The sequence below is a fragment of the Oppia nitens genome, unplaced genomic scaffold, assembly GCF_028296485.1.
Source record: "Oppia nitens isolate AA-2021 unplaced genomic scaffold, nextdenovo-longstitch-racon4-pilon3 scaffold2_pilon_pilon_pilon, whole genome shotgun sequence".
Taxonomy (NCBI): Eukaryota; Metazoa; Arthropoda; class Arachnida; order Sarcoptiformes; family Oppiidae; genus Oppia; species Oppia nitens.
The window spans coordinates 2,156,432-2,179,758 of record NW_026533210.1 but is presented as its reverse complement, the minus strand read 5'-3'; the positions used below and the strand labels follow the sequence as shown (position 1 = coordinate 2,179,758).

At 24.1% G+C, this 23,327-nt stretch overlaps 4 protein-coding genes across 4 annotated transcripts; all 4 read right to left on the bottom strand.

Moving 5' to 3' along the window:
* Window positions 1–633: 633 nt before the first annotated feature.
* Window positions 634–2,607, bottom strand: LOC128955551 (cytochrome P450 3A8-like). The gene is made up of 6 exons (XM_054301225.1): window positions 2,570–2,607; window positions 2,337–2,486; window positions 2,025–2,202; window positions 1,612–1,968; window positions 1,050–1,518; window positions 634–980 (listed from the first exon to the last, which is right to left on the bottom strand). The coding sequence occupies exons 2-6, from the start codon at window positions 2,399–2,401 to the stop codon at window positions 634–636; spliced, it is 1,416 nt and encodes a 471-aa protein (XP_054157200.1). The 5' UTR covers window positions 2,402–2,486; window positions 2,570–2,607.
* Window positions 2,608–3,438: 831 nt separating this feature from the next.
* On the bottom strand, window positions 3,439–7,825 carry LOC128955550 (cytochrome P450 3A21-like). The gene is made up of 8 exons (XM_054301224.1): window positions 7,716–7,825; window positions 7,461–7,638; window positions 7,034–7,390; window positions 6,487–6,958; window positions 6,071–6,400; window positions 4,408–4,514; window positions 3,932–4,288; window positions 3,439–3,765 (listed from the first exon to the last, which is right to left on the bottom strand). The coding sequence occupies exons 1-8, from the start codon at window positions 7,769–7,771 to the stop codon at window positions 3,439–3,441; spliced, it is 2,184 nt and encodes a 727-aa protein (XP_054157199.1). The 5' UTR covers window positions 7,772–7,825.
* A 1,103-nt stretch (window positions 7,826–8,928) lies between these two features.
* Window positions 8,929–13,792, bottom strand: LOC128955549 (uncharacterized). The gene is made up of 12 exons (XM_054301223.1): window positions 13,718–13,792; window positions 13,407–13,556; window positions 13,153–13,330; window positions 12,738–13,097; window positions 12,215–12,677; window positions 11,797–12,140; window positions 10,842–10,915; window positions 10,608–10,757; window positions 10,326–10,503; window positions 9,902–10,258; window positions 9,359–9,833; window positions 8,929–9,284 (listed from the first exon to the last, which is right to left on the bottom strand). The coding sequence occupies exons 1-12, from the start codon at window positions 13,768–13,770 to the stop codon at window positions 8,929–8,931; spliced, it is 3,138 nt and encodes a 1,045-aa protein (XP_054157198.1). The 5' UTR covers window positions 13,771–13,792.
* A 2,169-nt stretch (window positions 13,793–15,961) lies between these two features.
* On the bottom strand, window positions 15,962–21,806 carry LOC128955548 (cytochrome P450 9e2-like). Its single transcript, XM_054301221.1, has 10 exons — window positions 21,650–21,806; window positions 21,235–21,594; window positions 20,697–21,159; window positions 20,282–20,607; window positions 17,985–18,073; window positions 17,661–17,810; window positions 17,407–17,584; window positions 16,992–17,351; window positions 16,454–16,916; window positions 15,962–16,341 (listed from the first exon to the last, which is right to left on the bottom strand). Exons 1-10 carry the CDS (start codon window positions 21,764–21,766, stop codon window positions 15,992–15,994), a joined length of 2,856 nt encoding a protein of 951 aa, XP_054157196.1. The 5' UTR covers window positions 21,767–21,806; the 3' UTR covers window positions 15,962–15,991.
* Between the last annotated feature and the right edge of the window lie 1,521 nt (window positions 21,807–23,327).

Sequence of the window (23,327 nt, the reverse complement as noted above, 5' to 3'; positions counted from 1 at the left end):
TAATTATAGTCCTCAAAGTTTTTTTAACAATAAAATTATATAATATCTACAATTTATTTATCTTTTAAGTACATTAACTACAACATTAGGTAGATTAGCTACAACTACAATAATCAAGACAGTATCAAGGTCATATTTGCTATATATATATATACTAATAAATATATTAATAAAAAACAATGTTAGTTTATATTGTAAATAATGGAATTTAATATTATTAAATATTGTTTTATTATTTTTATAATTTTAGTTTTATATAATTTTAGTTTTTTTATTACTATTTACATGTTTGCTATTGAATTTTGATAGTGCTATTATATCGATGAACATATTAAAATACATTGGGTACTTTAACTACAACCAACTAATGTTGCTAAATAAAATTATCAAGGTCATATTTGATTAATAACAAAAAAATAATATATTATAAAATAATTGTAGCCATTGATATAAATTAAAAAAATGAATACATTTAATTTACTTATAATTTTTTAACATTTAAAGATTTAAGATTTAAAATAGTAATTTCAATTAAATTTTAAAATGAGCATAATTTTGATTTTTTTAATATTGTAAACATTTTTTGAATTATTAGTCAAATATAATACATTAATATAAACTTTAAAAATAATTTTATCTCAACTCAATACCGATATCAATAGACTTAAAATTACGCAAAAATTGCATTTTCATTTCAATCAATGGTATTTGGGTTTTCGGTGTCCGAAAAAAGTGATATTTATTGACCAAATAGGCTGTGGCTGTCTTTGCTTCCATCAATGCAAACCTCATTCCCACACAATTTCTGGGACCCAAACCAAACGGCATATAAGTATAGGGAACTAACTTATCCCGATTGTAGGGCATAAACCTTTCGGGATCCCAACTATCGGGTTCGGGATAGTATTCGGGATTGTGATGTAAAGTTTCGACATCAAAGCTAACAACACATCCTTTCGATATTTCTAAGCCAATACTTTCTTTAATAAAAAAAACATTTTTAATAAATAATTATATAAAAAATATTTTTAAATAATAATTTTAAATACCAATAGTATAATCTTGTGACGCAATTCTTTGTGTGGACGCAACCGGATTGTAAAGTCTAAGTGTTTCCGCAATACATGCCTCCAAATAATGCATTTTAGCGATTGTCTCGTAATCATCGTATTGACCATCAAATCGCTGTATTTCTTTATATAATTTTTGCTGACATTTCTCATCCAATGCCAGTCTATAGAAAAGTAATGACAACAGAGAACCAGTAGTCTCATAGCCGGCCACAAAAAATATGAAAGACGAGGCCAAGACATCGGTGTCTGTGATATCTATTTTGTTAATTGTTTTGCTATCTGTCTTATCGTCTGATTGTCCGTAAATTTGTTCACTATTTTCACTGCCGATGTCTTTATCATCGCTAGTGTCAAGTGTTTTATTTTTTGCGTCTAAAATCAATTGCAAATAATCTTTATGTTTGACATTTTTCTCGGATTTTCGTTGAACTATAATTGATTGAATCTGAAATTTATTTTTAAAAAAAATCATTTATTATTATTGGAGATAACATCCAAGTTTTTTGTCATTTAATTATTTAGTGACAATACAACTGACCGCTTGAGTAAAAAAGTTTGTGACCGACGGCGGTGTCAATTTAAATCCTATCAATTTCTTAACATTTTCGCCCAAAGACATCAATATTATAAATACTAAGAATCTCCAGCCTATAGTAAACACCTTCTGGGCATTCATGACAAACTCACTGGGCTTTCGGTCATTATATACGTCTATTTTGGTACCGAAAGCACAGCCAGCGATCACATCCATTGTCAGACAACCCATTGTTTTCTTCATTTCAATTGTCTCTTTGTTGACGGCTTTTGGTTCCAGATATTCGTCCAAACAATGAACACAATCAATGATAATCGGATGCATTGCACGCATTTTGCCCGACGAAAAGGTCGGCGATATCTATATAAATAAAATTATTAATATTTTTAATATAAATATATATGAATTAACAATACAATTGATCGCATATTTTTCCATTCATTTCCCCTTAGATTAGACAAAGCCCTGTCCTGTAATTCATCTCCAAATAAAAACTCTTGTCTATCGGTAAACACATGAAAGTCTTTAATATTCATCTCTTTAACTAATTGTGGATCTGATATACCAAGTGCTGGTTTATTGCCCATATATGCACTGATTTATAGTTGGTTTTTATTTTTAAAAAAAATGATAATTGAGAAAAAAAACAATATATTAGATTTTTTTTTATTCATTAAATATATAATTTATTACTTAATATTAAATATCTAAGAAATAAAAATACAAACCCATAAACTTTGCCATATTTTTTGTAATTATCTAAAATCATTTGCTGTATACTCATTGTAAACATATCTTTAAGTGTACTAACTATTGGATACGGTTTGGGTCCAGGAATACCACGGGATGACCAATAGTTATCTGTACTTGTAGTGTAACTATTAATTATATATTAATAATTTTTTATATTATTTAACAGTAAATTTTTCATAATATATAAACAAAATTATACAATACTTACTAATAATATACTAATATTGATAATAAAATAACAATAATCGTTATGATTAAATAGATCATTTTTTATATTATAGAATAAATGACAAATAAAATACAATAATATACTAATTAAAAAAAACAATTTTGGTTGATATTGTAAATAATATTATAAAATTTAATATTATTAAATATTTTTATTAAATAATTATTTACAAAATCTATTATATGATTTTATATTCAAGGTTTTTATTAAATAATTATTTTGACTATTTATTAGTTTGTCATTTAACTTTAATAATCTAAATTATAGCTTATACAGTATATTTAATGTAAATAATTTGTAATATCAATAAAATATTCAAGGTTAGACTGAAAAAGTAATGTTACAACTAATAATAAGTTTTAGTTGTACAATAATAAAATTAAAAATAGTTATATATTTATAGGATTTACTAATATTATTATTTTTTGTATACAATAGCTAATACCTAATAAGTAATAATTAATAAAATAATAATAATTAACTAATTTAATTAGTTTGTCTCAATTCAATGCTGATATCAAAATCAATTGGTTTCAATTCAGGTAAAAATTGTGATAATTTGTGATTTTAGCTGCAATTTAGTTTTCGGTGTCCGAAAAAAAAGTGATATTTATTGAGCAAATATACGACAAATTTTGATAAATATAGTCGTCATATGAGTTAATTTAATTTTAAAATAAATACCATGAAAATTATAGTTTATTTATTAGTAATAGTTATTACAATTAGATTTATAATTATAGATTTCAATAAACATAAAAATGWGTGAAATTTTTGTTGTTGTTATTTTGAGGAAAAGATTTATTTTTTATACATTACAGTAATATAATAAAACTTTTAACAAAATTTTATCTCAACTCAATACCGATGTCGATAGACTTATAGTTACGTAATAATTGCATTTTCATTTCAATCAATGGTATTTGGGTTTTTGATGTCCGAAAAAAGTGATATTTATTGACCAAATAGGCTGTGGCTGTCTTTGCTTCCATCAATGCAAACCTCATTCCCACACAATTTCTGGGACCCAAACCAAACGGCATATAAGTATAGGGAACTAACTTATCCCGATTGTAGGGCATAAACCTTTCGGGATCCCAACGATCGGGTTCGGGATAGTATTCGGGATTGCGGTGTAAAGTTTCGATATCAAAGTTTACGTACATTCCTTGCGTCTAAAATCAATTGCAAATAATCTTTATGTTTCAGATTTTTCTCAGATTTTCATTGAACTATAATTGATTGAATCTGTAATAAATCAAACAAACAAACAAAACACATTCTCAGTCAACATTCAAGTGTTTGACACTTAAGTTATTGATAGTGACAACATTAACTGACCGCTTGACTGAAAAAATTTGTGACCGACGGCGGTGTCAATTTAAATTTAACCAATTTTTTGACAGTTTCACCCAAAGACATCACTAACATGAATACTAATAATCTCCAGCCGACAGTAAACGTTTTCTGGCCATACCTGACAAACTCACTGGGCTTACGGTCATTATATGTGTCTATTTGGGTACCGAAAGCACAGGCAGCTATAACATCCATTGTTAGCGAACCCATTGTTTTCTTCATTTCAATTGTCTCTTTGTTGACGGCTTTTGGCTCAAGATATTGATCCAAACGATGAACACAATCAATGATAATCGGATGCATTGCACGCATTTTGCCCGACGAAAAGGTCGGTGATATCTACGAATAAAATGATTTATTAAATATATTTATATACTGTATATATATATATATATATAATTGATAATACAATTGAACCGCATATTTTTCCATTCAATTCCCCTTAGATTAGTCAAAGCCCTGTCCTGTAATTCATCGTTAAATGAAAAGTAGTTTCGATCGGTAAACACATGAAAGTCTTTAATCATTATCTCTTTAACTAATTGTGGATCAGATATACCAAGAACTGGTCGATTTGCCAAATTTATACTGTTTTTAACAAATAGATAATTAAATAAAACAATATATATATATATATATATATATATATATATATTTATCTTTTTATTTAATTAAAAACAAACAAACCCATAAACTTTGCCATATTTTTTATAATTATCAATAACCGTTTCATGAATACTCATTGTACAAAATTTAATTATTCTCTCAAACAGATACGGGTTGGGACCAGGAATACCACGGGATGACCAATAGGTATCTTTACTTTTATAGTTACTGTTAGAATTAGAAATTTTTTTTATTTTATTAAAAATTTATTTTCTAGTATTTTTTTTAATGAATTTATTAGACAATACTTACTAATAATATAATAATATTGTTAATAAAATAACAATTATCGCAATGATTAAGTAAAACATTTTTTATTTATAGAATAATAGACAAAAAAAATACAATAATATACTAATCAAAAACAAAATTTGATCAAAACTTTTTAAATATTAAAAATTTAATATTATTATTAAATATTCTTATAATAATAGTTTTATGGAATAATACTAAAATTTTCTATTTATTAATTATTAATTATTTTGTCGTTTAACATTGATAATCTAAATTATAGCTTATAAGGTACATATGTATATATATATATATACAGTGCATTTAATGTCAATATAATCATATACTATAATTATATACTATAAATAAACATAAATATAGTGGGTTTGTAAGATGTTCAAGGTTAGACTGAAAAAAATAGTGTTAAAAAACTAAACAAATTTTAGTTATTCAATTATCTAATAAATATAATAGTTATATATTAATATGATTTAATAATATTATGTTTATTTGTATCATTTACTAATTTATTAAACAATATCATAGCTATAATAATAAATTATAAATATTTATAATATTATTTAATCAAATACATGATATAGTTTTGTTTATACTAATTGCTAATACAGTACTACCTCTACATAATATCTCTATTAAGCAGAAGCCTATCTAATAATAATAATAACTAATAATAACAATATAACTAAATTATTTAGTAACTATTAATTATATTATTTATATATTTATATAGCATAGTTTCAATAAAATATAATTATTATTTTTTTATACAATAACTAATATTGATAATTAACTATTTCAATAACAATTCTATTGCATAGAAAATGTTAGTTTATAAAAGTTATATAAAAGTTTATAAACGCTGTCAAATCAATTGGTTTCAATTTAAGCAAAAATTGTGATAATTTGTGATTTTAGCTGCAATTTAGTTTTCGGTGTCCGAAAAAAAAGTGATATTTATTGAGCAAATATACGACAAATTTTGATAAATATAGTCGTCATATGAGTTAATTTAATTTCAACATAAATGAATCAATTGTTTATCTAATAAATGACTATTTTAGTTTAGTATTTAGTTATATTTATTAGTAATAGTAATAAAATTTATAATAAGTGAGATTTTTGTTGTTGTTGTTATTTTGAAAAGATTTTTATATACATTTATATAATAAAAAAATTTTAACAAATATTATCTCAATTCTAAACCGATATCAATAGACTTAAAATTACGCAAAAATTGCATTTTCATTTCAATCAATGGTATTTGGGTTTTCGGTGTCCGAAAAAAGTGATATTTATTGACCAAATAAGCTGTGGCTGTCTTTGCYTCCATCAATGCAAACCTCATTCCCACACAATTTCTGGGACCCAAACCAAACGGCATATAAGTATAGGGAACTAACTTATCCCGATTGTAGGGCATAAACCGTTCGGGATCCCAACGATCGGGTTCGGGATAGTAGTCGGGATTGTGATGCAAAGTTTCGACATCAAAGTTGACAATCATTCCTTTCGGTATTTCTAAGCCAATACTTTCTATGATATATAAACATATATCATATGAAATAAATATATATATATATATATAAAAAAAATAAATTTAATTAAATATTTTTAAATACCAATTGTATAATCTTGTGATGCAATTCTCTGTAGAGACGCAACCGGATTGTAAAGTCTAAGTGTTTCCGCAATACATGCCTCCAAATAATGCATTTTAGCGATTGTCTCGTAATCATCGTATTGACCATCAAATCGTTGTATTTCTTCATATAATTTTTGCTGACATTTCTCATCCAATGCCAGTCTATAGAAAAGTAATGACAACAGAGAACCAGTAGTTTCATAGCCGGCCACAAAAAATATGAAAGACGAGGCCAAGACATCGGTGTCTGTGATATCTATTTTGTTAATTGTTTTATTATCTGTCTTATCATCTGATTGTCCGTAAATTTGTTCACTATTTTCACTGCCGATGATATCTTTATCATCGCTTGTGTCAAGTGTTTTATTTTTTGCGTCTAAAATCAATTGCAAATAATCTTTATGTTTCAGATTTGTCTCAGATTTTCGTTGAACTATAATTGATTGAATCTGTAATAAACAAAGACAACAAAAAATAACATTAAGTTTGTTTGGCATTAAATTATTAGTGACAACACAACTGACCGCTTGACTGAAAAAATTTGTGACCGACGGCGGTGTCAATTTAAATCCTACGGCTTTCATAACTTTTTTGCCAAAAGACATCAATAGTATGAATACTAATAATCTCCAGCCGACAGTAAACGTTTTCTGGCCATACCTAACAAACTCACTGGGCTTACGGTCATTATATGTGTCTATTTGGGTACCGAAAGCACAGGCAGCTATCACATCCATTGTCAGCGAACCCATTGTTTTCTTCATTTCAATTGTCTCTTTGTTGACGGCTTTTGGTTCCAGATATTGATCCAAACGATGAACACAATCAATGATAATCGGATGCATTGCACGCATTTTGCCCGACGAAAAGGTTGGCGATATCTATATAAATAAAATATTTAATTTAAAAAAAACAGATATATTAATTATATATATATATAATTGATAATACAATTGATCGCATATTTTTCCATTCATTTCCCCTTAGATTAGACAAAGACCTGTCCTGTAATTCATCGTTAAATGAAAAGTCGTTTCGATCGGTAAACACATGAAAGTCTTTAATATTCATCTCTTTAACTAATTGTGGATCTGATATACCAAGAACTGGTCGATTACCTAAATTTACACTTTTTTACAGTTATTATAAAACCTTTACTTAATAATTTCAATCTTTTTTTTATTAAGAAAAAAAACACAAACAAACCCATAAACTTTGCCATATTTTTTATAATTATCAAAAACCGTTTCCTGTATACTCATTGTAAAAAATTTAATTATTCTCCCAAATAGAGACTGTTTTGGACCAGGAATACCACGGGATGACCAATAGGTATCTTCACTTTTATTATTACTATTATAATTATAATTAAATATTTTATTAAAAATTAATTATATCTAGAATTGCATTTTAAATAAATGATATCTATATATATTTTATACAATACTTACGAATAATATACTAATATTGATAATAAAATAACAATAATCGTTATGATTAAGTAAATCATTTTTTATTATTATTATTAAAATAATTATAATTGAAATTAATATACTAATAGAATAAAACAATGTTAGTCTATATTAGAAAATATTAATATTATTATTATATWATAATAGTTTGAAAAATTTATTATAATATTATATACTAAATGTTTTTTTTAAAGACTATTTATATGATTGACATTTGAATGAATAGTACTGTATATATATAAACTGTATATTAATAAATATATMAAAATTGATAAAATTTGATTTAAACCAATAATCATATAATGAACATAGGATTCAATGAGTGCTTATGTAGTCCGTGATATCACTTTTTTTTATACAAAAAACATATCAACAATTTATAACTAATAATAATAATAATAATAATAATAATAATTTATTGTCAATAAACAAGTTATTAGTTAAAATTATTATTATTATTATTTTTTAAAGGGACGTCACGGACTACAAGTCTATATATATAGTATTATCAAGGTTAATTGAAAATAAATATAAATTTCAAAACATAATACATAGACTAAAAGTTATTATAATAAATTTTGTTACTAACTATTATTATTATTATTAGTAATAATAATAATAATAGTTAATAATTTATTACAATCATAATTTAATATTAAATTTTATAGTATATTGTAAAGTATGTAAAGTTTAATATGATTTTATCTAGAGTATTTAAAAAAATAAACTATTAATTATATAATTTATATATATATATTTAACAGCATAGATTCAATAAAATATAAATTATTATCAAGTACCGGTAATTAATTAATTATTTATTTATTTATAAGATTTATTTTTTATATATACAATACATAACAGATAATTTGTTTACATTAATAACAATTATATTGCAAACAAGTTTTTAATTTTTAATTTTCTTTTATTTTAGTAACTAAACTTAATTAATTAGTTTGTCTCAATTCAATACCGATATCAATTGGTTTCAAATTAAGCAAAAATTGCATAATCGGTGCTTTTAACTGCAATTTTGTTTTCGGTGTCCGAAAAAAATGATATTTATTTAACAAATAGACGACCGCTGTCTTKGYCTCCATCAATGCAAACCTCATTCCCACACAATTTCTGGGACCCAAACCAAACGGCATATAAGTATAGGGAACTAACTTATCCCGATTGTAGGGCATAAACCGTTCGGGATCCCAACGATCGGGTTCGGGATAATATTCGGGATTGTGATGTAGTGATTGTATATCAAAGTTAACGAGCATTCCCTTTGGTAATGTTAGTCCAATACTCTCTATTTATATAAACATAAATTATAATTGAAATAATTATATATTAAATAGTAATTAATATGTGTTTTTTTAATACCAATTCTATAGTCTTGTGATGCCATCCGACCGATCATTGGTAAGGGATTATAGATTCTAAGTGTTTCCGCTATACAGGCCTCAAGATATGGCATTTTRGCGATTGTCTCGTAATTATCGTATTGACCATCAAATTGTTTAATTTCTTCATATAATTTTTGCTGACATTTCTCATCCAATGCCAGTCTATAGACTAGTAATGACAACAGAGAACCGGTAGTCTCATAGCCAGCCACTAGAAACAAGAAAGAYGAGGCCAGTATGTCGGTGTCGGTTATGTCTATTTTGTTAATTATCGATTTGCTTATTGCCTTATCGTCTAACTGTCCGTAAATTTCTTCACTTTGATCACCACTGATGACCAACTGTTCCTCATTGATGTCCAATGTTTTGTCTTTTGCGTCCAAAATCAGTTGCAAATAGTCTTTATATTTTCGATGTTTTTCAGACTTTCGTTTAGCTATAATTGATTGGATCTAAAATTTACAAAATAAAAAAAATTATTTTATTATGAAGTTAATTGTTTTTAGCTATAATAACTGACCGCTTGTGTAAAAAAATTTTCAACTGAAGGCGCCGTAAATTTAAGTCCAGTTATTTGAATTAATTTTGAACTCAACGATAGCATAATCATGAATACAATGGATCTGAAACTAACAGTAAACACCTTCTGGGCATTAATGACAAACTCACTCGGCTTTCGGTCATTATATGTGTCTATTTTGGTACCGAAAGCACAGCCAGCGATCACATCCATTGTCAGACAACCCATTGTTTTCTTCATTTCAATTGTCTCTTTGTTGACGGCTTTTGGCTCCAGATATTCATCCAAACGATGAACACAATCAATGATAATCGGATGCATTGCACGCATTTTGCCCGACGAAAAGGTCGGCGATATCTATATAAATAAAATTATTTTTGAAATTTTATTTTTTAAWAKAATATATATATTTAATTGATAATACAATTGATCGCATATTTTTCCATTGATTCCCYTTTAGATTAAATAAAGATCTTTCTTGTAATTCGTCGACAAAATTAAAGTCGTTTCKGTCGACAAACACATGAAAGTCTTTAATATTCATATCTTTTAMTAATTGTGGATCCGATACGTTAAGTACTGGTCGAMTACCCAAATATGTACTGTTTTTTTGTATGTAAATAAATTTTTTGTATATATATAAAATAGTACAATATTTATGTAATATATATATATATATATATATATATTATATATATATATATACCCGTAAACTTTGCCATAAGTTTTATGATTATCCAACAATAGGTCGGGAAGTGGTTTTATAAAATTTGAAAATAAATTGCCTAATATTGGATACGGTTTCGGTCCAGTAATACCACGCGATGACCAATAGGTAAAGTTACGGGTAGTGTAACTGTATATTTAAAAATAATAATAATAAAATCAGATTAAATATTATTACAATTTTTATATAATTATTAGTTATATAATTACTTACTAGTATAATAATAACAAAATAATAATAATTGTTATTAACAAGTAAATCATTTTATTTGATTTTTTATGTATACACTACTACTTTTGTTGTACAAAATTATTATTATTATTATTATTATTATTTACTTATATTAAGTTTTATTTTTAAGTTGTCATAATACAAAAAAAATGACATTTAAATTAAATTAAATATCTATTGATAATTTAATGACTATATATTTATATAAATATAATAAATCCAATTTATTTATAAACTTAATGTACTTAATGTGTTAATTACAATATATCAATGTAATCAGTAATATTTTCAAGGCTATACTAATATTAAAATAACTAGTTTTTAGTGATTGAATTGTATGACAATAACAACATAAATGATTAAAAAAAATCTAATATTTTGTCATAATGTATATATAATAAACTTATTATAATGAATGAAAATTAAATATTCATAAAACTAAACAAAATATCAAAGTAATGTCTTATTTTGCTTGTATAATARAAATWGTTATATTAATAGAATTTAATTATATTATTATTATTATCATTATTATGACAAATATTTATATATATTGAAACAAACTAATAATTAGTAMAGCAAATTTAATAATTTTTATATTATTATAAATAATATTTTATTATTTTGATTAAATGAAAATAAAACAGATTTCTAATTATAATATTTAACTTATATTACTTGTATAATCAAGTAGTTAAATCAAATTAGTTAGTAATGTAATTTTTTATATTAATTGATAACTTAAAACTATTAAACAATAAATATACAGTATATAATTTATTTAATATTATTATTATTAATTTTAAAACWATAATTTTAATTTATAAAATACATTATATTTAAACTATAGATAATGGTTTAATCAGACAATTTTATAATATAGTTTAAAATAATGTGTTTATAAAAATATCCATAAAAAGTCAAATAAGTTTTACACTCTATGTTCAATTCCTACTTTAAATTCTTCACATTTAAGCAAAAATTGCATTTTCATRAGTTTTAGTTTATCGGGAGTRTTGTCTGTCCGCATAAATCGATATTTATTGACCAAACGGGCTGCGGCTGTCTTKGCCTCCATCAATGCAAACCTCATTCCCACACAATTTCTGGGACCCAAACCAAACGGCATATAAGTATAGGGAACTAACTTATCCCGATTGTAGGGCATAAACCGTTCGGGATTCCAACGATCGGGTTCGGGATAATATTCGGGACTGTGATGTATATATTGGATGTTAGCGCTAATAACAGTTTTCTTTGGTAAAGTTATACCGGTATCGCCTAAAATAATAACAAATAAATTGTAATTTATAATAAAAATTATAATAATAAATAAAATAAATAACAAAACAAACCCAATTTATAATCTTCAGCAGCCATTCTATTGACAAAAATCAATGGATTGTAAATACGAAGTGTTTCTGCAATACACGCCTCAAGATATGGCATCTTTGAGATGGACTCATAGGTATAGTTGCCATCAAATTGTTTGATTTCTTCGTACAATTTTTGTTGGCAGTCGTCATTCATCGCCAAATTGTATGTCAAAAATGTCAACAAAGAAGCGGTAGTTTCATATCCAGCGACAATAAACAACATACTAGTGGCCAAAACATCGTCTTCGTTGATATCAATCTTGGACTTATCAATAGTGTTTTGTTTGTCACCAATTGATCCATAAATCTCTTCACTATTATCAACAACTATATCTTTGTCGTCAGTGGTGTCCAGTGTTTTATTCTGTGCGTCCAAAATGAGTTGCAAATAATCTTTACTTTTAATACTTTCAGTCTTTCGGCGACTGATAATCGATCGGATCTAATAAATAATTTTTAATTAAACTGTATTTATAATACTATTTATTATTTATAATATTACAGCTGTCCTGAAGAATCCATCGACATTTGGATGATTAATCGTAAATCCTGTCCATTGAATCAATTTGGGAAACAATGTAACCGTGAAGAAGAAGACAAATGTACGCAACGACTGAGTGCTAACTTTCTGTGCGTTTATAAGAAATTCACTTTTTTGTTGTCCATAGGTATCGATTTTGGTCCCAAAAGCACACGAAGCGATCACATCCATAGTCAGACTCGACATCATTTTCTTGACCTCTATTTCGGCCACTTTTTTATTCGTTAATTGTTTTTCAAAATTTTCATCCAATCGTTTGATACAATCGCTGACTATTGGATGCATTGAACGCATTTTGCCCGACGAAAAGGTTGGACTTATCTAAAAAATTACAATAATTTTAATAAAAATAATACTTTAGAAAAAATGATAATACAATTGATCGCATATTTTTCCATTCATTTCCCTTTAGATTAAATAGTGATCTATCGCTCAGTATATCGCCAGTGATTAAGTCGTCTCTATCGCTAAACTTATGAAAATCTTTTATCATAATATCTTTAATCAATTGTGGATCCGATATAACCACTGTTGGCATCGATCCAATATAATCACTGAAAATCAGTGGTTTTTTAAAAAAATTATTAATATTATAAATATTTATATATTTAAAACTAAATAAATACATACCAATAGATTTTGCCATATTSTCTAACATTATCGACATATACTTCTTGTAGTATTTTCGTAAAGTTTTTATAAAAAGAGCCGATAATTGGTAGMGGTTTCGGTCCAGGAATGCCAACAGTGGTACCGAAATGCAAATTACGGCTCAAATAACTACAAAATTATATTTAAATTTTTATATATATATATATATATATTGATATATTATTTAATTAAAAAAATGTTTTGTTATGTTTTATTAAATACATTAGATAAATAAGTATTAATATAAAATTAATCATAATATTAATATTGAATAAAAAATTATTACTTACTAATAGATTAAACCAATTATAGTAATGATCGCAATTAATATAAGTAATGCCATAATATTATAATTTTTAAAGACAAATAAACCTTTAGACAGAAAATATTTTTTTTTAAAATTTAAATAAATAACTTATTTAATTATTATATTGTTTTAAAATTATTAAAATATCTGTGAATAAAATTTATTTTAACAAATTTCAAACAAAAAAATGTAAACTTTAACAATATTTGATGAAATTATATTTATTAATAATATTTAAAACATAAAAATTTATATTAGATGTATAATGTATTTATATGTTTATATACTAATAATAAATAAAATTATTAAAAAACTATAATAAAGATTATATACTCATTAACTGATAAACGAGTATTTTCAAGGATATAAATAATTTTGATAACATTAGTTCAATTGTATGATTTAAACAAAACAAAAAAATATATATTAATGAAAGTTCAAAATGCAATTTATTAACTATAGTTTTTATATGTTTTTTTAAATAGTAATAATTTAATAATAATTATTTTTGTGATTTTTGTGTTAGACAAGAGTCAGACAATTGCTTTAACAAAAACAAAACTATTAGTGAAAAAAAATTGTTTATTTTAAATTACACAAATTTAATATATATTAAAGGAAATTAAAGTCCCCAACAAATTTTTTACCCCCAATAATAATCAATCAATGAACTCTAATAAAAAATAGGATGGTTTACTCCCCCACTCCCCCATACCAACCCTTTAAAAAATGCATACAATCTAAACTTGYTAACTATATATATATATATATATATTATATATATTGGACATCAATARTATCACATCATAATGCATAAAATGTTTTAATAATACATTTATTTATTTATTAATAATAATATTTTAATTTAATTACCTATTAATAACTGAAAAGACGATACAAAATCGTTAGATTATATATATATAGAAATAAGTGAGTTATTGATATAATTACTTATACATACAGTAGTGATAAATTGTTTAATTTGATAATAATAATAATTTTTACACAAAAACACCTTTAGACTGAAAATGTTTTTTTTTAAATGTAAACTTTAACGATACTTAAATACAATATTTATAACACAAAAATAATATTAGGTATATATTGTAATTTCAGTATGTATTTATATACTAATAATAAATAAATTTTTTAAATAAAAAACTATAAAAAAGATTATAACTCTTTAGCTGATTAAACTAGTATTTTCAAGGATATAAATAATTTTTGATAACATTAGTTCAATTGTATGATTTAAACAAAACAAAAAATTATATATTAATGAAAGGTTAAAATGCAGTTAAGATTATAAATATAGTTTTTATATGATTTTTTTAAATAGTAATAATTTAATCAAATTATTTCTACGCTTCTTATGTTAGCCAAGAGGCCGACAATTGCGTTAAAATAACGAAACGATTAACGAAAAAATGAGTTTATTTTAATTACAAAAAAATTAATTAAATTATAACTTAAAAGTCGATACAAAAACGTTATACAGATATAAGTGCTAAAATTACTTAAACATAATGATATTTGTTTAATTTGATAATAATAATATTTATATTAAAATATATAAATATAACATATTTATAATATAATAACAACATTTTTTTTGTTAACTATTTATAATTTAAAAAAATAAATATTAATTAGTGCTTAAGTTATAAATATTTTTAACAAATTAAAAGACTTATTTACATTTAAATATATAAATATATAATATGATTATTTTGATAAATATCTTATAATAAATAAGTTAATATTTTTTAATTAAAATTTTTAATTAGAAAAGTTATATTTTTTTATATATAAGTTGAATATTAAAGTGAGTATATTAATAGGTAATAAATTATAATTACTTGTATCATTTTAATAACACTAATACCAAATTTTATGATTTATTGTATATTTAAACATATAAATAATGATTATTACAGAAAATTAAATAATAAGTTTAAAAAACAAAATAAACTGACTCTACTTATTGCATAATTATATTATATTTAAATTATATTACTTGTATAATCAAGTTAGTTAGTAATATAATTTTTTTTATATGATAGATAACTTTAAATCTATTAAACAATAAATATATAATAAATATATAATAAATTTATATTTGTATTTTTTATTATTATTACGTAAAAGTAGTTTTATTTGACAAAATACATTATAATTACAGTTACAGTTTAACATAATTACCGTAGTTAATAAATATCAATAAAAAGTCAAATAAAACTTTTTTTAAAAAAAAGTTTTACAATCTATGTTCAATTCCTACATTAAATTCATCACATTTAAGCAAAAATTGCATTTTCATAAATTTTAATTTATCGGGAGTGTTGTCTGTCCGCATAAATCGGTATTTATTGACCAAATAGGCTGTGGCTGTCTTTGTCTCCATCAATGCAAACCTCATTCCCACACAATTTCTGGGACCCAAACCAAACGGCATATAAGTATAGGGAACTAACTTATCCCGATTGTAGGGCATAAACCGTTCGGGATTCCAACGATCGGGATCGGGATAGTATTCGGGACTGTGATGTATGTATTGTATATTAGCGCTAACAACAGTTTTCTTTGGTAATGTTATACCGGTATCGCCTAAAAATATTGACAAATAAATTGTAATTTATATTTAAATTTATATAAAAAAATATATAAAATAATAAAAAAAATATATAAAATAATAAATAAAATATATAACAAAACAAACCTAATTTATAATCTTTTATAGCCATTCTATTGACGAAAACTAATGGATTGTATATACGAAGTGTTTCTGCAATACACGCCTCAAGATATGGCATCTTTGAGATGGACTCATAGGTATAGTTGCCATCAAATTGTTTGATTTCTTCGTATAATTTTTGTTGACATTCGTCATTCATCGCCAAATTGTATGTCAAAAATGTCAACAACGAAGCGGTAGTTTCATATCCAGCGACAATAAACAGCATACTAGTGGCCAAAACATCATCTTCGGTGATATCAATCTTGGACTTATCAATAGTGTTTTGTTTGTCACCAATTGATCCATAAATTTCTTCACTACTGTCACCAACGATATCATTGTCGTCAGTGGTGTCCAGTGTTTTGTTCTGTGCGTCCAAAATGAGTTGCAAATAATCTTTACTTTTGATACTTTCAGTCTTTCGGCGACTGATTATCGATCGGATCTAATATTAATTAAAATTGTATTTTTAATACTAATAATACTAATTAATTATTATTTATTTAATTATAATATTTACAGCTGTCCTGAAAAATCCATCGACATTTGGATGATTAATCGTAAAACCGGTCCATTGAATCAATTTGGGAAACAATGTAACCATAAATAAGAAGACAAATGTACGCAACGACTGAGTGCTAACTTTCTGTGCGTTTATAAGAAATTCACTTTTTTGTTGTCCATAGGTATCGATTTTGGTCCCAAAAGCACACGAAGCGATCACATCCATAGTCAGACTCGACATCATTTTCTTGACCTCTATTTCGGCCACCAATTTATTTGTCAATTGTTTTTCAAAATTTTCATCCAATCGTTTGATACAATCGCTGACTATTGGATGCATTGAACGCATTTTGCCCGACGAAAAGGTTGGACTTATCTAAAAAATTACAATAATTTTAATAAAAATAATACTTTAGAAAAAATGATAATACAATTGATCGCATATTTTTCCATTCATTTCCCTTTAGATTAAATAGTGATCTATCGCTCAGTATATCGCCAGTGATTAAGTCGTCTCTATCGCTAAACTTATGAAAATCTTTTATCATAATATCTTTAATCAATTGTGGATCCGATATAACCACTGTTGGCATCGATCCAATATAATCACTGAAAATCAGTGGTTTTTTAAAAAAATTATTAATATTATAAATATTTATATATTTAAAACTAAATAAATACATACCAATAGATTTTGCCATATTGTCTAACATTATCGACATATACTTCTTGTAGTATTTTCGTAAAGTTTTTATAAAAAGAGCCGATAATTGGTAGAGGTTTCGGTCCAGGAATGCCAACAGTGGTACCGAAATGCAAATTACGGCTCAAATAACTACAAAATTATATTTAAATTTATATACATATATATATATACATTAACAACAATATATATATATTATTTAATTTTTAAAAATATTTTGTTATGTTTTATTAAATACATTAGATAAATAAGTATTAATATAAAATTAATCATAATATTAATATTGAATAAAAAATTATTACTTACTAATAGATTAAACCAATTATAGTAATGATCGCAATTAATATAAGTAATGCCATAATATTATAATTTTTAAAGACAAACACACCTTTAGACTGAAAATGTTTTTTTTAAATTTAAATAAATAACTTATTTAATTATTATATTGTTTTAAAATTATTAAAATATCTGTGAATAAAATTTATTTCAACAAATTTCAAACAAAAAATGTAAACTTTAACAATATTTGATGAAATTATATTTATGAATAATATTTAAGACACAAAATTTATATTAGATGTATAATGTATTTATATATTTATATACTAATAATAAATAAAATTATTAAAAAAAACTATAATAAAGATTATATACTCATTAACTGCTGATAAACGAGTATTTTCAAGGATATAAATAATTTTGATAACATTAGTTCAATTGTATGATTTAAACAAAACAAAAAAATATATATTAATGAAAATTCAAAATGCAATTTATTAACTATACTTTTTATATGTTTTTTTTAAAATAGTAATAATTTAATCAAATTATTTCTATGATTTTTGTGTTAGACAAGAGACAGACATTTAATTGCTTTAACAAAAACAAAACTATTATTGAAAAAAATTGTTTATTTTAAATTACACAAATTTAATATATATATTAAAGGAAATTAAAGTCCCCAACAAATTTTTTACCCCCAATAATAATCAATCAATGAACTCTAATAAAAAATAGGATGGTTTACTCCCCCCACTCCCCCCATACCAACCCTTTAAAAAATCCATACAATCTAAACTTGTTAACTATATATATATATATATATTATATATATTGGACATCAATAGTATCACATCATAATGCATAAAATGTTTTAATAATACATTTATTTATTTATTAATAATAATATTTTAATTTAATTACCTATTAATAACTGAAAAGACGATACAAAATCGTTAGATTATATATATATAGAAATAAGTGAGTTATTGATATAATTACTTATACATACAGTAGTGATAAATTGTTTAATTTGATAATAATAATAATTTTTACACAAAAACACCTTTAGACTGAAAATGTTTTTTTTTAAATGTAAACTTTAACGATACTTAAATACAATATTTATAACACAAAAATAATATTAGGTATATATTGTAATTTCAGTATGTATTTATATACTAATAATAAATAAATTTTTTAAATAAAAAACTATAAAAAAGATTATAACTCTTTAGCTGATTAAACTAGTATTTTCAAGGATATAAATAATTTTTGATAACATTAGTTCAATTGTATGATTTAAACAAAACAAAAAATTATATATTAATGAAAGGTTAAAATGCAGTTAAGATTATAAATATAGTTTTTATATGATTTTTTTAAATAGTAATAATTTAATCAAATTATTTCTACGCTTCTTATGTTAGCCAAGAGGCCGACAATTGCGTTAAAATAACGAAACGATTAACGAAAAAATGAGTTTATTTTAATTACAATTAAATTATAACTTAAAAGTCGATACAAAAACGTTATACAGAAATAAGTGCTAAAATTACTTAAACATAATGATATTTGTTTAATTTGATAATAATAATATTTATATTAAAATATATAAATATAACATATTTATAATATAATAACAACATTTTTTTGTTAACTATTTATAATTTAAAGAAATAAATATTAATTAGTGCTTAAGTTATAAATATTTTTAACAAATTAAAAGACTTATTTACATTTAAATATATAAATATATAATATGATTATTTTGATAAATATCTTATAATAAATAAGTTAATATTTTTTAATTAAAATTTTTAATTAGAAAAGTTATATTTTTTATATTTAAGTTGAATATTAAAGTGAGTATATTAATAGGTAATAAATTATAATTATTTGTATCATTTTAATAACACTAATACCAAATTTTATGATTTATTGTATATTTACACATATAAATAATGATTATTACAGAAAATTAAATAATAAGTTTAAAAAACAAAATAAACTGACTCTACTTATTGCATAATTATATTATATTTAAATTATATTACTTGTATAATCAAGTTAGTTAGTAATATAATTTTTTTACATGATTGATAACTTTAAATCTATTAAACAATAAATATATAATAAATATATAATAAATTTATATTTGTATTTATTATTATTTATTTATTACGTAAAAGTAGTTTTATTTGACAAAATACATTATAATTACAGTTACAGTTTAACATAATTAGTTAATAAATATCAATAAAAAGTCAAATAAAACTTTTTTTTTTAAAAAAAAAGTTTTACAATCTATGCTCAATTCCTACATTAAATTCATCACATTTAAGCAAAAATTGCATTTTCATAAATTTTAATTTATCGGGAGTGTTGTCTGTCCGCATAAATCGGTATTTATTGACCAAATAGGCTGTGGCTGTCTTTGTCTCCATCAATGCAAACCTCATTCCCACACAATTTCTGGGACCCAAACCAAACGGCATATAAGTATAGGGAACTAACTTATCCCGATTGTAGGGCATAAACCGTTCGGGATTCCAACGATCGGGATCGGGATAGTATTCGGGACTGTGATGTATGTATTGTATATTTGCGCTAACAACAGTTTTCTTTGGTAATGTTATACCGGTATCGCCTAAAAATATTGACAAATAATAACAATTATATTTAAATTTATATAAAAAGATATATATAATAATAAATAAAATATATAACAAAACAAACCTAATTTATAATCTTTTATAGCCATTCTATTGACGAAAACTAATGGATTGTATATACGAAGTGTTTCTGCAATACACGCCTCAAGATATGGCATCTTTGAGATGGACTCATAGGTATAGTTGCCATCAAATTGTTTGATTTCTTCGTATAATTTTTGTTGACATTCGTCATTCATCGCCAAATTGTATGTCAAAAATGTCAACAACGAAGCGGTAGTTTCATATCCAGCGACAATAAACAACATACTAGTGGCCAAAACATCGTCTTCGGTGATATCAATCTTGGACTTATCAATAGTATTTTGTTTGTCACCAATTGATCCATAAATTTCTTCACTACTGTCACCAACGATATCTTTGTCGTCAGAGGTGTCCAGTGTTTTATTCTGTGCGTCCAAAATGAGTTGCAAATAATCTTTACTTTTAATACTTTCAGTTTTTCGGCGACTGATTATCGATCGGATCTAATATTAATTAAAATTGTATTTTTAATACTAATAATACTAATAAATTATTATTTATTTAATTATAATATTTACAGCTGTCCTGAAGAATCCATCGACATTTGGATGATTAATCGTAAAACCGGTCCATTGAATCAATTTGGGAAACAATGTAACAATAAATAAGAAGACAAATGTACGCAACGACTGAGTGCTAACTTTCTGTGCGTTTATAAGAAATTCACTTTTTTGTTGTCCATAGGTATCGATTTTGGTCCCAAAAGCACACGAAGCGATCACATCCATAGTCAGACTCGACATCATTTTCTTGACCTCTATTTCGGCCACCAATTTATTTGTCAATTGTTTTTCAAAATTTTCATCCAATCGTTTGATACAATCGCTGACTATTGGATGCATTGAACGCATTTTGCCCGACGAAAAGGTTGGACTTATCTAAAAAATTACAATAATTTTAATAAAAATAATACTTTAGAAAAAATGATAATACAATTGATCGCATATTTTTCCATTCATTTCCTTTAAGATTAAACAGCGCTCTATCTGTCAGTTTGTCGCCAGTGATTAAGTCGTCTCTATCGCTGAACAAATGAAAATCTTTTATCATAATATCTTTAATCAATTGTGGATCCGATATAATCACTGATGGAACTGATCCAAAGTAATCACTATTGCAATCATTATTTACAAAATTATTAATATTATTAAATATTTATTTTTTTTAAAAAATAAAACTAAAATTTAAAACTAAATACATACCAATAGATTTTGCCGTATTGTTCAACATTTTCGACATATATTTCTTGTATGGTTTTTGTAAAATTTTTATAAAATGATCCGATAATTGGTAGCAGTTTTGGTCCAGGAATGCCAAGACTGGTCCCGAAATGCGATTTACGGGTCAAATAACTACCAAATTATAAATTAATATTTAGATTTAGATCATATATAATATCATATATTTTCTTATTTAAAAATTTTTTGCTATTATTATATTATATATATATCATACTTAAATAATGTGCAAATATAAAATATAAAATTAATCAAAAAATATTTTTTATATTATATGAAAAATTATTCAAAATTTCACTTACTTATAGATTAAACCAATTATAGTTATGCTCGCAATTAATATAATTAATGCCATAATATTTAAATTATTACAAACACACACTTTTATATTGAAAATGTTTTAATTTTTAATCAAAATAAATAACTTTTATATATATATATATATATATATTATTTTATTTAATAATAATATTATTATTATATTAAATAATTACAATATTTGCGAATAAAATTTGTTTCAAAAAAAATTAATTATAATATATATTTATGAAAACACAAAAAAACAATATTAGGTTTATATTGTAATTACATTAGTTATTTATATACTAAAAATAAAATAAAAAAATTGCAATAAAGATTTTTATTCATAACTTATTAATGAGTATTTTCAAGGATAAATAAATAAATAATTTAATAAAATAATAGCAATATTATATTTTAGTGAAAGTTCAAAATGCAGTTCAAGATTCATTAACTATTAGTTTATTAGCAATTATTTCAATTTCAAATTATTTCAATCTTTGTTTCAGTAAAGAGACAGACAGACAATAATTACAGTATTGCGTAAATATAACGAAACGATTCATGAATACAAAAACATTTATTTTAATTAAAACAAAATCTAAATGATATAATGATAAATGAAAATACGATAGAAAAACGTTACGATAATATATACAACAATGAATAAGTGATATGATGTGTGTATGTGTATGTGTATGTGTATGTGTATGTGTATGTGTATGTGTATGTGTATGTGTATATGTATGTGTATGTGTATGTGTATGTGTATGTGTATGTGTATGTGTATGTGTATGTGTATGTGTATGTGTATGTGTATGTGTATGTGTATGTGTATGTGTATGTGTATGTGTATGTGTATGTGTATGTGTATGTGTATGTGTATGTGTATGTGTATGTGTATGTGTATGTGTATGTGTATGTGTATGTGTATGTGTATGTGTATGTGTATGTGTATGTGTATGTGTATGTGTATGTGTATGTGTATGTGTATGTGTATGTGTATGTGTATGTGTATGTGTATGTGTATGTGTATGTGTATGTGTATGTGTATGTGTATGTGTATGTGTATG